The sequence below is a fragment of the Marmota flaviventris genome, chromosome 14, assembly GCF_047511675.1.
Source record: "Marmota flaviventris isolate mMarFla1 chromosome 14, mMarFla1.hap1, whole genome shotgun sequence".
NCBI classification, from domain to species: Eukaryota; Metazoa; Chordata; class Mammalia; order Rodentia; family Sciuridae; genus Marmota; species Marmota flaviventris.
Window position 1 is genome coordinate 80,495,876 of NC_092511.1, and position 18,587 is coordinate 80,514,462.

General features: G+C 35.6%; 1 protein-coding gene across 1 annotated transcript in view; it reads left to right on the forward strand.

Annotated features, from left to right (window-relative positions):
* The first annotated feature begins 3,422 nt into the window (after nt 1–3,422).
* LOC139701819 (zinc finger protein 420-like) overlaps nt 3,423–18,587 on the forward strand; it is a 50,902-nt gene continuing 35,737 nt past the window's right edge. Inside the window, 1 exon segment of the mRNA XM_071601810.1 lies at nt 3,423–3,449. Coding sequence (XP_071457911.1) covers nt 3,447–3,449 — 3 coding nt within the window. The 5' untranslated portion in view covers nt 3,423–3,446.

Consider the following 18,587-nt stretch of genomic DNA (forward strand, 5'->3'; position numbering starts at 1 on the left):
CTATGGGCATCAGATCCTTCTGAAGGCTACTTGTAACTTGCAACCTGTCATCCTGTCTACTCTTCTTTTGCTGAGGCCACATATCCTTCAGTACCCAATGCCATTCATACTTAAGGACCCCTGGATTCTTGCTAGGGCTGGACACTGGCAATAATAATTAAAATTTTCTTCATTTAAATTTGAAGTTGACTCTGTTGATGGGCTGTATTGAATTATAGAAAAACAAATATATAGACATAATGCCTGTGATTTGTGCTAATATTCTCATAGTACCCCATACCAAAGAAAAAACAAACATCATAATTCTATTATTATACTCAAGGCAAAATTGCAAATAATTTATTTTTTAAATCCTTATACTCTAGGTTCTGGAATATTGAGAGATCTAGAGACCTGGCACTGTTCACCTCTTGTTTATTTTATTAAACTAGAAACTTTAAAATTTTATTTTTGCCCCATTTTTTTGTAGGGGAGTAGGGACAATGCTGCCTCAGGGAATTACTTATGAGTTGAAGTCTCAAGGTCTTTTCTCATAAGGCCAGAGAACAGAAATATTAAATAAAATTTTAAAGTAATTGTGATATTTAACTTTTATATAAATGCACTTCTGTCTGGGCTAGATCTAAATATTGGGAGGAAACTCTTCCATGAAATAAATTTATCCTGAGGCATTTAATGCAATTCACAGCGAAAAAAATAAAAAATCAAAAAATAAAATATATACAAAGATTCCAAGGCTGTGGAGCATGCCTGTAATATTGTAATATCAGTTACTTGAAAATACATTAGAGGAGTATTTGAGACCCTTCCCCAGGACTCTATCTATGTTTCTATTAATCCATCAATCCTTTCATCTGTGGTCCTGGGTGAAAGAATTCCCCACACAAAGACACTTCGCCGGGAGAATTCCAATTTTATTGCAAAAAGCAGTGTGCTTATATAGAACTAAGGGGGAGATGGTAGGGCTTAGATAAATTGCAGGCAACCCGTTTATTGGCAAGTTCTTTCAGATATCAGCTTCGGAGCCCAGGAATTAGTTCTCATTGGGGCTAAGGTTCCCTGCCAGCGAGATTTGAAATTGGTGCCTGCAGGAGAGTTCACAGGGGCGGGAACTTTTCGCGCCACTGCAGAAAAGAAGAAGGCAGGAAGAAGAGGTGCTTAGGCGCCATGTTGGGGTTTTTTCTCTGGGGTATGGCTGCCATTTATACTTTTCCCAACACTGAAGCCAGATTTAAAATTAGGTAGTCAGTGTAGTTAGGTAAATCGGGTCTAATATGGAGTGAAATCTAAAATGGAGGCCGTGCAGAGAATGACTCGGGAAAACACAGGACAACTCATGGAATGTTAATGAAGTCCCAAAAGGCCCTAGGCCAAAGTCCACCTCAAAGAAATGTTAATGAACAGCCCCCATCAAAAAGGTGCTGACTCAGAAGTCCTTCCTGACCAGATTACTTTTTGGCCCACCTGTGTCCCACCCCTAGGGCCTTCCAACCCACATTCCATCACCAAACCTATAAAAAGGGGAGACAACATCCCTTCCACGGATTCCACCTCTTGGGTCCCCTTCTTCCTCCGGGAGAAGTCTTTTCTGCTGTCCTTTAATAAACTTCTAATTTCTACTCTGACCTTGCCTCGGCGTGCTCTCTGGTGTTATTCTTCAACATTGGGGAAGCAAGGACTCCTCACTGGTCAACAGCGGTAACAACACTGGGACTTTTTAATGAATAATACCCATGGATCTGATCTCCAGTATTTTTTTTTTTCTACTGACAATTGAACTCAGGGGCACATGACCACTGAGACCACATTCACAGCCCTATTTCTATTTTATTTAAACACATCATCTCATTGAAATTCTTAGTGCCTTGCCATTGCTGAAGCTGGCTTTGAACTCACTGTCCTCCTGCCTCAGCCTCTACAGTTGCTTGGATTACAGGCATGCACCCCTGCAAGTGGTAGATCCCCAGTGTTTGATCAACAAATCAGAGCAGACAAAAACCTGCCTTTGTGTCCTTATTTGATTCTGATCTGGATGAAATTTACTATCACTCAAACAGTAGGCCTACTGATTTAGACAGCCTGTCAGTGTAGAGAGGTAAATCAAGTCAGATTAAATCTAGGAAGCCAATTTTGAGTGAATCTGGGAAATTGGAGACTGTCCCCTGAGGGATATTATCAGGAACCTGTCCCTGCTCCAACCTGCTACCAAGGTAACCTGTCCCAGGAATTTCCCCTCCCTACAGAGAGCTATAAGAATGTTAATGTGTCCTTGTACTCCATCCTGCCCTTCCCCCTTAAACCCACCTATTTCCCAACTTTAGGCCATCCCACCAAGCATTTTTGGGCCTAGACATGTCCTCAGGAAGGAGAAAGATAAGGGGGGAAAGGCAGGAGAACAAAGGAAGCCTAGGACATATAAAAAGGGCAGTGTAAGGGTCAGGCGAAGCATCCGAGAAAGAGACCACCAAGTGACCACTCATGCAATTGGCAGAAGGTGATTTATTGAACCAGCATGCTGGGGCTCCGTGCCCACTCAAGAAGGGAAAGCAGCCCAGAGCCCCGAGCAGGGGCTAAGCACTGCTTAAGTACACTTTTTGGGGAGGGCGGAGGGCTTTGTATACATCAGAACAAATCATCATGAGGCGCGGGAAATTTGAACAACAACTTCTAAACATGATTAGTTCATTCATTGGCTGGAACAGGTCAGGCTGGATTGATAGGTCATTTCTAAATGGGGTACACATTCAAACTGATTGGTTTTAGGGCCTAAAGGACTCTGTGACCAGTTACACAGAGCCCTTCAGTTATTAAACAACCAAACAGCCAGGGGAAATGTTTACTGGGCAATTCCAGTATTGTCCTAACAGCTACAGGGATTTCAGGTTTTGCAGGTAACATAGAAACCTAACAATACCTAATCCTTTACATTTTAACTCAGACCTTGCAGCTTAGAAACTTTACAACACCCGGTCTTTTACCCTTTAACTTTTACGCTTTAACTTCAATTTCTTTTACCCTTACAGGCAGAACACCTTGCTTCTTGAGATACCCTGATACCAGCTATGTCCCACTTCTCCCTTGTGGGAGAAGTCTATGTTACTCTTTTCCAAATAAACCCTGCTTTGTACGCTTGCCTCAACATGCTTCTCTAATGTTCAAACTTCAACATGTGGAAAAGGAAGACTTGTCACCAGTTACCAGTGGTGTCACTACAGGCCTCAATTTTGGAGGAAGTTCCTGAAGCCCTTTCCAATCTGTCTCTTGGGTGAGAACTGTCCAATCAAGACACAGCCAGTGAAGAGGGGGCAGACTTCCAAAGTCTTCTATTCCTTTCTTTTTTGGAGTCTGCCATTCATTGAATCCATTTCTATGCTTCCAGGTTTCTGTGCTATACTGGAGCTGAAAAAAAATATAAGGGGAACACTAAGCATCCTGAAATCCAGAAAATGGTAAGTGTGTGTTCTTATTTTGAGACTGGGTAGGGAGGCTGTTTGAAGCCAGTGGGATTGGCTATGGTGGCTGGAAACTCCTCATAATTGTCTCCAGAGTCTGGTGGGTAGAAGGTCTCTCCTTGGCAGCTTAGCCTTTAGTTTTCTCTGACTAGTATAGTGGAGCTTAGATCAGTATTTGAGACCTCAAGTCTTTTGTTCCATAATTGTATGGTATATTCAGGGCCTTCCTGAATTCCTATGTGGGAATCTGTGTGCCATTAGCTCAGCATGTCCCCAGAATATGTGGTGAAGACTGGGATAATCATCAGAAGAGGACCTCAACTTCATTAGTTGTGTTCCTGTGTGAGAGAAGCTGTGGCTTTTTTAGGGACCCTGTTCTTGTTCCTCCTAAGTGTTTTTTATTGTTGTATATATGTTTGTTTATTTTAGACCAGGAATTATTCCTGGGGGGAATAATTCTCAACCTTTTTCTATATATTTATGTAGAGACAAGGTCTCACTGAGTTTCTTAGAACCTTACTAACTTGCTCAAGCTGGTTTTGAACTCAACATCCTCATGCCTCCTGAGCTTTCTAAATGTAGACTAAGAAGTATCTCAAATCCAGAATGGCTATCTGATAGTTTAGCTATTTATAGATCTGAGATTAAATCCCAAATTTCCAGCTCTCTTCACATTCTCAAAGGCAGGGTTTCTTGCTCAACTTGATTGAGAAAAAATAAAATAAAATAGATAGTAAAATGACAAGGCAGCTGAATAGTGGACATCTTATTTAACCACACCTGAAGGTTAATGGATAGATATGTTAATGAGCACCATTAAGGCATATTCAAATTAAAAGAACACTTGAGACTCACTTGTGGGAATACCTTCAACCAAATTCTTTGTCCTTGGGGTGAACCCAGTTGGAAGTCACTGGAAGGAGGATGGGATACAGAAAGGACAAACTTGAGGCTAGTTGGTAATAAGAATGCCTTTTTCAATACTCATTTTAAATAGATTTTAACCAGTGATCTGCCAAAAACCATATTTAAACTTTGAACCTGACACACAAATAAAATGGGTTCTTCTGCTATCATGCCCTCTCCTACATTTTGGGAGTTGTATTTCTTCTTGCTAAAATAAATCCTATTATTTTTACTAAAACCTTCCCTGAGTGTCCATAGATTTTATTCTTCAAAACTTGTGAGACAAGATCCCAGAGAGTATTGGTTAAATGGGAAATTTAGTTTCATCTCAAAACTTCAGTTTCAACATAATTATTTTTTCCCATGTTTTGTTTTAAAGGGATGCTTTATTTGTATTTTTTTTCTCCAAGAACTGGATGGCAATTTTAAAAGATTTGCTTTATCCTTGTGAGACTTTCACATAAGAAAAAAGTAGGGAAAAATTAGATGACATTAAGAATAATGACTTTTTTCTTAATAAAATAATATGGTCAATGTGTCCCAGTCGCCAGGGGCAAAATTGCAACATATGCAGTAAAGGAGAGAAATAAAAAATGTTCAAATGCTTCTGCCCCTTTCAATGCTTTATTCACTCAAATTGCTCAATGCATTTATACTCGATAGGTTCTTACTCAAGAAAATAACAATCCTGAATGCTAGGCACTGCAATAGACATAATCCATTCACAGCAAAAAAAAAAAAAAAAGGTTGATTAATTCACTGCTAGGAATTATAGATTAATTCTAAACACTGCAAAAGTCACTTAATCATGACAGGCTAGTGATAGACATTCCCTCTGTGTACTAAGTTTAAATGTCAGAACAAAATTCTTAAGCCTTAGGCTTTTAGTCCAGCAGATGCACACTCACTCAGACCATGGTGACCAGGTCCAGAACCAAGGCAGGCTTATCCTGGCTTGGAGTGGACAGCATGTTGAGGAGAGAACCTATGGAGAAGTTGTGGCTTTCACCAAAGTTCAGATGAAGTGGTAGAGTTTGAGAGATGAGAAAATCATGCAGAGGATCAAAAGAACCATGACAAGTGATGGGATATCGGGTCCTCATCAGGCTCTTCAGCTTGAGTGCATCCTAGTTTCTGCTGGCTAATTCCCTGCTCAATAGCTCTATTATTTATACTAAATTTGGGGTCTTTTAACCTCTCTTTTAATTCTTATTATCTATCATGGGATTTCTCCATGACAACCTTTACCCTGGGGTCAGAAACTTCTGGTCTTGTGGTCTCCACTCTGATTTTCTTGTCTTTCTCTCTTATCAGGCAAGTATAGCCTGCCAGATGTTTACTCTGTTTATCAGGTTAAGGGGAAGTAACTTTTTTTTTTTTTTAGGCCATACTGGAGGACTCTGTGGGTGTGCCTGCTGTGACTGCATGTTTCAAACTGGAGTTTTTAAAATGGAGTTGTTTAAGCTCAGGGCTAAGGCCATCCTCACAGTCCCAATTAAAGACTTTTTAAAAATGTAATGGGACCTTAATTGAGGTTTTTCTTTCCATATATGTAAGACCACTTTATTAAAATGACCTGTAGAAGCATTCCAAACATTTCCAGCACACATCTTTGTCCTAATGTGGAGGAAAATAAAGATGGGACTGGACTTAATTTAAACTATAAGGAAGTTTAATCACAAGGGCTAGAGTACATAGTGAATCTGAACATCAAAAGCCATGTGAGAAACCTGGTACATTAAAAAAAAATTAGTTATCAATGGACTTTTATTTTACTTATTGTGATATGTGGATCTGAGGATCGAACCCAGTGCCTCAACATGCTAGGCAAGCACTCTGTTACTGAGCCGAAACCCCAACCCTAACTTGATACCTTTTTAATAACCTGTTTTACATAGACATTAACCAGTAGCCTTAATACTTTTTCAATATCTGTTTGGGTTGAATTAATAACCCAGAAATCAGTGAAGCAAAGAATCTAATTTTATCTCCAACTGTGGTTTCAGATATCACAGTGTGTGAGTTAAGATTCCCCTTTGAAGAACTTAACTTTGTGTTGTGTTCTCATTCCAACCTCCCATATTTGCCCAGTCCTTAGTTTTAGAACAGTCTGACATAAGGTGTCCACAGATATCAATGTCTCTTAGCTTATTTAGAAAATATCATTATCTGAGTCTTGTTTTCTAGAGATCAGTTTGAACTATAAGTGTGTAGCATCTAAGGGGAGTAGTTGGATGCTGTGAAGCTGGAAGGAATCTTTTGATGTTCCTTTCATCTAAAAGGATGTTTTTTTGGGGGTGCATACTAGGAATTAAACTCAGAGACACTCCACTACTTAACCTCATCCCCAGCCCTATTTTACATTTTCTTTGGAAAGAGTTGCTTAGTGTCTTACCATTGCTGAGGCTGCTTTGAACTCTCCATCCTCTGCCTCAAACTCCAAAGCCCCTGGGATTAGAGGCATTTCCCACCATGCCTGGCTGGCATTTCATTTTTTTTTTTTTTTTTTTATTAGATACTGTGAATAAAGCTACAATGAAATTGGAATTGCAGTTATTTCTTTGAGAAAAGTTTTCCCATTCATTTAGATGTATACCCAGAAATATTATTACTGGATTATATGTTCATTTTTTAGCCAGATTTTTTATTATTATTATTATTATTATTTATTATTATTATTATTATTATTATTATTATTATTATTATTATTTATTGAGTCACTCTAGATTAACCCATGGGCACTTTGTCACTGTGCTATACACCAACCTGTACCCCTTTTGTGAGACAGCATCTCACTCATTTGGTTACAACCTTGCCAAATTGCTGAGACTGGTCTTGAACTTGAGATTCTCCCTTTTTATTCTCCTGAGCCACTGGAGCATAGGCATGTGCAGCCTTGCTTTGCTACCCAAAATTATTATTAGTGGATTATATGTCATTTTTATCTTGAGCTTTTGAAGAACCTTAACAATTTTTTCAAAAAATATATTTATTATTTTTTTTTTTTTAATTTTCACTAATATTTATACAAGTATATATACACTGGCATAATTGTAATCTTTCAGAAATTGTTCATCTTAGTTGGTTTGGCACTGGGAGATAAACCCAGGAGTGCTAACCACAGAGCCACATCCCCAGTCCTTTTTATGTTTTATTTTGAGACAATGTCTAAGTTACTTAGAGACTTGCTAAGATGCTGAGAGTGTCTTTCAAATCACAATTATAAACCACTGGGATTACAGGCCTCTGCCACCTCCCCTGGCTCTCAGATTTTACCTAAAGACATTTTAAGAGCCTTACAGAGGGCACAGAAAATTGATTGAATTCATACATTAAATTTCTGAGGCAAGTTTATGTGAAGTAGCCAGTGTAGGAGTGTTCTGTAAAGATTTATTTGGATAAACAGAGATTTGTGGTTTTTGACTTCTACTATTGGTTATCATAGTCCATAAAGGTGAGAGAAATACAATGTCATTTATTGATTTTCAATCTATGTAGATTTGCACATTCTCAGTCTCCTTTGCTTCCAGATCTTAGAAGTTCAGGACATAGTAACTTGAACAAAAGATGTTTAAGTTGAGAAATTTAGTATACAAGCAAACTCCTCTTAGGAGCAATTGGTAGTTCTGGCTTTATTACTGGAGTTAGCAGGGTTGGGTCTGGGCTCATGAACTGCTAGAATCTTACTCAGGGTACCAGTGGTTCATTGTATTTCCTCCTATTACATCCACAATAAAATCTAGGGAGAATATCCTCTGACAGCAACAGCAATTGGGAAAATATGTTGGCAAGTGTTTTCTTGAGATAAACAACAACTTTGATATTTGGCCTTGATCCCAGCTGATAAAACACTGCAGAGGCTTTCATTGCCCCTGGAAATCACCATATATTCTGTGGCTTAGACACTTCTGTATCACTATTTCCACACTTCTGTTTGCTGTCGGTGATATTGGGGATTTGTTCTCAAATGTAATTTTTTCAAGACTGGGCTAATATTCAGTGTACCACAGATTTTCATTCTGATTGAAGGTAAATATTTTCTAAATTGCTGAATGTATTTCAGTCTCTCTATTCATTTATAACTTTGTGAAAGAGACACTCAGAACATGAGTAGCTTTTTATTAATTCTAATATCTTAGAAATGTAAACAACTGTGTGAAGCCCCAGCTCCAGGCCAAGAGGCCTTGTTTACATATTTTTTTTACAAACTACTCTACTGGATACATGTTTGTGAGAAACTATTATGTGGGTGTCCAGTACCTGGAGTGCTGATTTTGTCCCAGCCAATTAAAACAGGGCAACATTGAAATTGGAAGTTTATCTACATTGAACTCTTTTTTAGAGACTCTTTTGGTGACAGTCCAAAAATCAGCCAATTTGAAGTTTTCTGGAGAAGCCCAGTTAAAAATTTCTGAGGAGAAAACAGGAGCTACTTCAATGAAACTAAAAATGTGTTTGATCCCAAGAGAGCAGTTTTTTCCAACTATAGTATTTATTTCATTTTGAATGTACCTCCTCTTTGCACCTATTTTTCTGGTTTCAACAGCATGGACAAACATATTTGTAGCCTTAGGCTATCATATAACTACATATTATCAGGATCAGAAACACAATATTTTATATAGGCTTTGCTACTGTTTGAGGAGTATCATATATATTAAATAAACACTTTACACAAAAAATAATAGCAATTTATATTCTTTCTCTAATTCAAGAGAATTTGTTTCTTGTCCTCATCAATACTGTGTAATTTTTTTGGCATCAGATGGTAGTTTGCATTTTTATAATTTGTTAAGATGTTGAGAGGTTTTAATTTTTGAACATTTCTCCTACCATAAGTGTCATTTTCTTTTTTATTAAATATTCTTTACTTTTATGTGAGTTCATGAGTTCTCCCACTTCTCTTTATACCTTTTCTTAAAATTATTTTATTATTTAGTTTGGGTGGACAAAATACCCTTATGTTATTTATTTATTTTTATGTGGTGCTGAGCATGGAATCAAGGGACTCACATGTGCCAGGTGAGTGATCTGCCACTGATCCAGAACTCCAGCCCATCTTTGTACCACTTAACGAAAAAAAGTGTATTTCTTAATGTTGCCCAATTTATAATTTTTTAACATATTTATGTAACTTTCTAAAAATAAATAACTGCTCTGTTTGTGGTTCTTGATATTTAAACCAAAGTTGCCATTACACTCATCAACATCCCCAGGCATTTTTTAAAAATCTTAAATAGAGACAGGTTGTTGGCAAGTAGCCAAGCTAACCTTGAAATTTTAACCTTTCTGCTTTAGTCTTCCAAATAGATGGCATTAGAGGCAAGTAGTATGACATTTTCAATATAAATCCCTTTTATTCATGCTGGGGATTGAATGCAGGGGCAACTGACAAATGAATCACATTCCCAGGATTATTTTATATATTACATAGTGACAGGGTCTCTCTGAGCTTTTTAGTGACTCTTTTTTGTTGTGGCTGGCATTGAACTCAAAATCCTCCTGCCTCAGTCTTCAGAGTTTTGGGATTGCAGGCATGTGCCACCACACCTAGCATAAATTCCTTGTTATAGTAACTTTTGACAGATATATATGGGTTATTGAATCTAGGGGTGGTATACCCTTAAGCCACAGCCATATATCCAGACCATTCAATATTTTAGTTTTGAGACAGAAACTTCCTCATGGTGGTCATGGCCTTCCTGTGTTGACGAGGCTTTCTTCGAACTTTTGGTTCTTCAGCCTCTACCTCCCAAGTCATTGAGATTATTTGTGTAATACCATCCACAGCTATATTTTATTTTTATGTTGAAGTATATAATACTTCTGAAAATGAGTTTCTTCTGGTATTAAGAAAGCATATAATATAGTTTTCTCCAAAAATAATTCCTTGTCCCAATGATTTTTTTGGAAAGAATGTCATATTTCTATTTCTGCAAAGCACTGCAAACTTTCTCTAAATTTCAAGTTTCTTGTTGTTTTGTTTTGTTTCGTTTCATTTTCTTAATAAAGGTTCTGTGTTACTTACACACATCTATTTATTCATATTATTATAAGGTATCTAATTATTTCTATAAGTTCATATTGTACAACAATGTGTGGTAAAATCCATCTGTTGTTCAGTGATGTACTTCAAGTAAATATAAAATGAAGCTTGAACATTTGGCAATACAAAATTCTAGATGTCAATATTCACTATGACACATAAAAAATAAATAAGATAAATTAAAAAAAAAATGTTAAAAAAGTTTAGAGTTCATTTCTTGCAATGTATACCTATTATTAAATGAGGCATATTTGGTACAGGTACATATATATTACTATTATATAAAATTAATATTTTATTGCTACATCTCAAATTAATCATATCTCTTTCAATTTAAATTGTCTTTTGGAAGCACCCACACATGACACTCTATGCAGATGTACATCTTTTGTGGTGTGAAAATTTTGCTTCTGCTTAGTATGTTCTGCCCTTTACTCTCCTTTTTATGAAATTTTCCTTTCAAAATTATTCATTTCATGAATTTTAGACCTTTTATTTTAACTAGTGAAGTCTGTAGATTTTCTTTTTATCCTCAGCTTTAGGTGCATCCCACTATATAAAGTTTTAATGTTGTGTAATTGACCTCTAATATTCTGTAAAATTTACCCCCAATTCTGAGCACTCTGGACTATTGATGTCTGAATGGAAAAAATCTCAAAATTATTCATGCACAAAGCAGGAAATGGATGGAGTAGAATGTAAGACTGGTGGATGCTAAGTATGTAGGTGACATTTTTTTTTTTTTTTTTTTTTTTTTTTTTGAATATTGGTGGAGGGGCTGGGGTTTTGGTTCAGCTCTAGATTTTTGACCTAGCACATAAGAGGCCCTGTGTTTGATCATCAGCACCACATAAAAATAAGTAAATAAAATAAAGATATTGTGTCCAACTACAACTGAAAATAAACACATTAAAAATTGTGGAATATATGGGGGTAGGGAGAAAAAGATCAATGACAAAAAAAAATCTTGAGCATCAGAAGGGTTCAGATGCAACAAGTCTACAATGGCAGTATGATGTTACAGGGGTAGTGTTCTTGGAAGGAGAAATAAAATTTGGGGAGAAAGAAAAAGGTAACTGTTGCACTATTCCCAAGTGAAAGAGCCAGGTGAGTGGGTTCTGTTTTTAACTCTTCCCATCTAGAAGTGGAGTTGACAGTTCATAAGGTATACCTCAGTAAGCAGTAGAACACCATATCGAAGTACCTTTACACTTTTTCAAGGCTACAAGCTCTCTTTTACAATTCCAGTCACATTACGTCTTTGTACTTTATAGTTATTCATTCATTCATTCATTCATTCAATTATTTATTTGTTTCTTCATTTACTCACTTTTTCTTGTCATTGTTTTTACATTCCTAGTGATTATATAATGGCATAAATATCCTAAATGTTAACTTCTCTAATATTGGTTTATGTGTTTATGTATATACTTATTATTTGAACAATTTCCCCCTTGCCAAGCCTGATTTATATTAGATCTTAATCTTGTTTTATAAATACTTGATAAAAACACATTATTTTAAACAGCTTAAGGATCTATCTCCTGAGCATAATTCCAATCACAAACTAAAGTGGGCATCTGGGTCAATTAAAAGCTGTGTCAAATCTCCTCTTTGTTCCTATTTACACCTTAAAATAGGACTCCTGTCTCACTTGTATATGTTTGAGAACATACTAATTTCTGAATGCATCATTTAATAAATGTAGATGAGTTTTCATCAACAAACCCACTATTGTTTTTAAATTGTGTAAATCCTTGACCCTGAAAGTTTCACTGATTAACCCCCCACCTCTCTCTCTCCTTCATATTACAGATTGAACCCAGGAATGCTTTTCTGCTAAGAAACATCCTCAGCCCTTTATAAAATATTTTATATAGAAAAAGGGTTTTGTGGAGTTTCTTAGAGCCTCACTAAGTTGCTGAGGATGGCTGGCTTTGAACTAGTGATCTTTCACCCACAGCCTCAGAAGACTCCAGAATTACAGGCATGCACCACTGCATACAGCTTTTGATACTCTCTTTAAAAAATCAGTCACAACTCTAATAATTGAAATTGCATTTACATCACTCTTTTCTAATGCACTAATATATTACCATCTAAAATAGTTTTTGAAACAAATTTATAAGATGACTACTATTTTATTCCCAGTTTATTCTGTTACTTCTTTAGGATTGATAAATGGTCTTCTTTCTCTTCTTAGATATGTGTGTGTCTCTTGTTATCAAATGGGTCTATGATACGTGTGTTGAAAATTATGATTCCAAACCTATCATGAATCCCCACATTTCCAAGAGTGTTGAGAGCAGAAAAAGAACAATATTCATAACTAATGAATCACTTTCAGTGGAAGCATAGTACCAGTGTCCAACGTGGAATGCAGTCAAGATGCTTCAGTGGTAAGGTGGTGTCAGAACCACCACCCTAGGGATTTGGGGACCTCTAAAGCACCATGTCCATATCAGAATCTTTTACTCACCTTTTAAATACAGTTAGTGCTGCTTGCATAAAAAATAAAACACTATGTATAAGAAAGGTGAATGAGAATTAAATCCTCTGGAGGCACCAAGGTTGATCTTTACCTCTAGTGGGTAATTAGTAAAACAAGAAAGACCTTGCAATAGCCCCATCTTTCCCAACTACATGGAATAGAACATTTTAGATGTACTGAACTGAAATGACAAAAATGCATTTCATGGAGGTGGTATCAAAGAAATTTTAATGCTAGAACCCTGGAAATGTGGGATAAAAATATACACATACATATACAGTTAAACAGAGAAAAAGATAAATGATAAGCTCATAAATGCAGGGGTAAATTCAGTGTACATGAGTTGTATGTACAAGGTAATGATAACAACATGAGTTGTATGTACAGGTAATGATAACACCTAAAAGATGAAGAAAGTAGTAATTGAGGTGATTCAGAACTCTATAATTGTGGGGAATAATAATAATTTTTTTTTAAAAAATTAGATATTGTTATACACCATTGGGTATGCCTCTTTCCTCTGCTGTTCATCTGAATTTGATTCTCTCAAATGAGCTTAGGTGTGTAAAGTGCTTTCTGAATTTTTGTTTTCTTTTGTTTTCAGGATTTTGTCAGGTATGTCTTGAAATGCCCAGTCCTGAACTCACTTTTGTGGCTCTTTTACAATTTATTCTCATCTGCAGGGGCACAGACCCACTTCACTCATTTTGTTCAATGAACTGACTTTTTTCTATCTTTGCAAACAATGTTTGGAATAGTCAGTCTAGGGAGGGTCTTCCATATCATATAATATGGTTCTCATACCCTGTGGGAATTGAGGGTAGTGCCCTGTTGTTTTACTATCATCTTCCCTGTGAGAAGGCTTATCTGTCTTCTGTGTTTTGAGTATTCCACCAACTCAGAAGAGAAGTATTTGTGGTCACAAGCTAAAGAACACTAGAAGCTACAAGATTTGAGAAAATGCAAGGAATAATTTTCTCTTAGACTTTTATAGGAAGTATGGCTATTTCATCACTTTGATAAAAATTTATATAGTCAAAGTCATTCACACTGTGAAAGTCTTGTATTTAAATAATCCATAATTGTAAGAAATAACTTCTGGTTATTTCTTTCCAATAAGTGACTTAATTTTTTTATCCATATTAAAAATCAGAAATTACTGAAAATTAAATCTATGTATTCAAATTTCCATCATGATAATGTGATCAGAATTAAGTAGGAATTAAGAGAACATTGAACAAAGATGCTATAAAGCATGATTGAAACTTCCCTGCCTTTTCTGAGTGTCAGAAACACGTTGATAAAGCAACTTTAAATTTCTGAATAGTATGTAAGTTTATTTGTGATTCAATTTTCAGTACTAGTTTCCAGGGCTGAGGATATAGCTCAGTTGGTAGAGTGCTTGCCTTGAATGCACAAGGCCCTGGGTTCAATCCCTAGCATAAAAAAAAAAAAAAAAAAAAAAAAAAAAAAAAAAAAAAAAAAAAAAAAGAAAGAAAGAAAGAAATACCAGTTTCTTTGTGATGTAACTTATTGGTGTTCTTTGCTAAACTGTTCTCTTCATGTTAGATACTCACAGGTTCTCTTTGCTTTTAGTTACTTCTGATAACTTCTGCCTTAACTATTATTTTCTTATGAAGCTAATAGGGATACATTTTATTATTTGGAACTAAAAAAACTGATTTTCACAAAAGGAGGTTTTCTACTGTTATATATATTCTGATCATTTTAGTTTTATATTTTGGAGATTGGCTGTTTTATTTTCAGCTTTTTAACCAACTCAATTTAAACTTGGTCAATTTGTTGGCTAGTTTCCTATCATTTGTTTCATCATGTGAATGTAGTTTGATCAATTTTATGTTCCCATTCTCTACTTTTCTACCTCATTGATATCGGTTTCTTCAAAGTTTTCCATCAAAATTCTCTGATTGGTGGTGGGGATAACTAGAAACTAAACTCAGGGATACTGGAGTACTGAGCCTCATACCCAGACCTATTTTGTATTTGATTCAGTGTCAGGGCCTCACAGATTTGCTTAGTGCCTTGTTGCTGAGGATAGCTTTGAAGTTGAAATCCTCCATCCTCAGTCTCCAGAGCTACTGGGATTCTAGGCTTAAGCCACCTTACCCAGCTAGATCTTGCATGTTTTAATTTGATGTCATTTTAAACTTGCAAATACAGTTATGTTGCACTTACAGAAATATATTTCTATTCATTATGCAACTATTATTGTGGTAACAATTTTTTTGGGGGTAATGTTTCTCTATAATTTTTCTCTTGTACTTACTAAATTAAATATATATCATGTTAATGTCATGTTATTGACAGTTTTTTACAACATTTAATATTTTTGTAGCTATCCAGTACCTAAAAATGAATAAGCTCATATTTCTTCATTCTTTTATGACCCCAACGTAGCTAGTTTCAGACACACTTTTTTAGTGTTTGTACTCAAATTTGTCATTTTATGATGAGTAGGCCAATGAAAAAATTTAGATTCATTCAAAATAGAAACATTTAATTGTATTTATTCAGGTTATCATTACATCTGATAAGCCTATAAAGAACATAGTAGTGTTCCTACTTCATAGGCGATTTTGAGTTGTTTTAGTAATTAGTATGTTACCACAATGTGTCCATTAGAAATGGCTCATAATTTACTCAGTGTCCATTCTTTAAAATATGAACTTTTGAGAGACCTTTAGCATGAAAGCATGATGATATATATGAACGTTTAGCCCAGCAGAACTAATGAACAGGAAAAAAATCCAACTATTTATTATTGCTGGTCCAGAAATGTAGCTCACGAAAATAGATAAGTAAAGGTACAAACAAAAGTAGAAAAGGCAATAGAAATACACATTTTCTAGTTTCTTAATGGATATTGAAAGCAACATATAAAACTGTATATTTAGAATATATGTCTCTAGTACCTCAAAAATTAAAAAAAAAAAAAATCAACTCACACTATGTGGGAAACATTCTAAGTATTCTTCTTTATATTATTTGACACATATTTTGGGGTTTCTAAAGAAAAACATGTAAAAAATAGAGAGTGTCTTTAGACTTTAGTGTTTAACATTTTTATTCATCACACACACACACACACACACACACACACACACACACATTTGGCTTTGTACAAAAATCCTGGTTTAATTCTACTAATTTACCCCCCCCCCTTTTTTTTTTTTTCAGAGTGCAACCAAAGGCTTCAGGATGTATCTCTTCTAGTCTAGCATGTACTTAGTGCCACATTAGTTATTCACCAGTGGAAATCAGCCCTCATATGGGCTGAGGAAAAACTATCATTCAATTTCAGTTAATCCTGCTTTTCTCTTATTGAATATGTAGGAGCAATGCTCTGTTGTGAATTCTGTAAGCCCACCAACTTAACTAAGGCACTGAGTAATTAATTGGTTAATTTTTAATTTTACTCTGGGATTGACTTAAGTAATTGTGTGGCTCTTTATTTTCTTCTTATTTTTGTTTCCTTTGTACTGGGGATCAAATCTAGCAGTGCTCTATAATTGAGCAAAATCATGTCTGCCTAAGTTGTCCAATTAGATTTGTACTTTCATTAGTATCAGAAATTAAACCCAGAGAAACTTAACCACTGAGTGACTTCAAAAACTTTTTTTTTGTTGTTAAATTTCTGAGGTTAACCTTGGGAATTACCTGCTTTTGCCTTCTGAGCTACTGGAAATTCACCATCATAACAAGGAGTCTTGTACTTATTGGTTGGCCTCACCATCACAACTTACTAAAATTATAGAAGTACACCATCATGCCTGGTGCTTGCTGAGCAAGTGTGAGGTACGGGGTTCAATTCTCAGCATCACATATACATAAATAAATGAAAAATAAAAGTCCATCCACAGAGCGTAGCAAGATACATACTTCAAATTTGTTTTTTTTTTTTATTTTATTGCTAAATTAATATTTGTTAATAACACTGGTTATAAAACCTATACTATTATAATAATTAGGCTTCATGAATCTGGATAATGAACTAAAAGTAATGTATATGTCCTGGTCTCAGGGGATTACAATTCTTCAGTTATTTACAATACAATTGTTATTTACAATATATATCATATGCCTTTGATTTGCAACTTTAAGTTATCTCCTTCAAGTAGAAATTAAAATTGAGGCTAAACAATGTGTAGTTGAGATTTTTTTCACCTAAAAACTAAGTGCTGTTTTTGTAATTTAAAGAACTATTAGATAATTAATTCATTTTTAGTAAATTTCAGGTATTAGTTGTTTTAGGGGTTTTGGTGATTGACCCCATTGACACTTTACTAATGAGTGACAGCCTGAGCATTTTCAATTTTAAGACATGGTCTCTCTATGTTGCATAGGACCTTACTAAGTTGCTGAAGTTGGACTCCAACTTGCAATCCTCCTGACTCAACCTTCAACATTTCTGTGATTACAGTAGTGTTCCAGTGCCCCCCTACAGTTATTAGATTTTAAGAGAGCACAATTGGAAATAGAATGACCTTGCTTAGCTGGCTTTATATTTGTAATCCTCTGGCCTCAGCTTCCAAAATTGCCGGTTTTACAGATGTATGATAAGTTGTATATTACTCATATATGTGTAAATAACGTCAGGGAACTTTATGCTTGGGATATTATTTCTCAGGTTTCATTTTGTCTTTTAGAAAATGCCTTGTGACTCCTTTTTCATAAATCTGACTGTCCCTGTGCATAGTTTCTTCTGTCTGAAAACATGGCCATGATATATAGATGATTTTTGTTTGTTTTAACACAGACCTGTGCTTTGCTATGTTAGAATAAGACCCAGGACATATGCACAAGCATAGATAAGAAGATTGCTGACACTGAACTGGAGCAAAAGCCGGAGTGAGGAGGCTGAGGAACCCAGAGAACTGAGGAGTGTGTGAGACTGAGAACACTAATCAGCAGGGAGATCCAGTTTATATTCTATATAAAATAAATAGGCAATACAAGAAAGCATATGTGTGAAATATTAGAAGATAGTAGTTAATTATGTAAAATATTTATTCACTCATAAAACAGCAACAGCAATCAATAGATTATTAGCAGAATGTTCATTAGAACATAATAAATGTTCATTTTAGCAATAAGAAATATATATATAATACAAAGTTAAAAATTGGCATTAGATATCCGTTAAAAATAGATAAACAGATATGGCAAGACATGCCTGTAATCCCAGGACTGAGGGCTGAGGCAGGATGATTATAAATTGGAGGCCAGCCTAATACACTTAGAAAAACTCTCTGCCACTGAAAAAAATAATCAAAAGGACTAGGGATGTAGTTCAGTGGTAAATGAGCCCAAGGTGCCATTTGTGTCTAAAAATGCAAAACAGAGAGAGTGAGAGAAAAAATAGAAATTGAAGGGCAGAGAGAGAGACAAAGAGACAGAAAGGGAGAGAGAGAAGAAATGAGAGAGAGGGGGGGGCAACCAAGATTAAAAATGTACATTTGTACATGGGTTGGGGGGCGGGAGAGAGAGACAGAGAGAGAGGGAGAAGAGAGAGCCAAGATTAAAAACATACATTTGTACATTGGTTGTGGCAAAACAGTGAAACACCTGCCATGCTTGTGCAAGATCTTGGGTCTGATCTCCATCAGTGCATGCATGCACACACTCACAAAAAATGAATATTTATTAACATAAGAATATTAAAAACTAGACA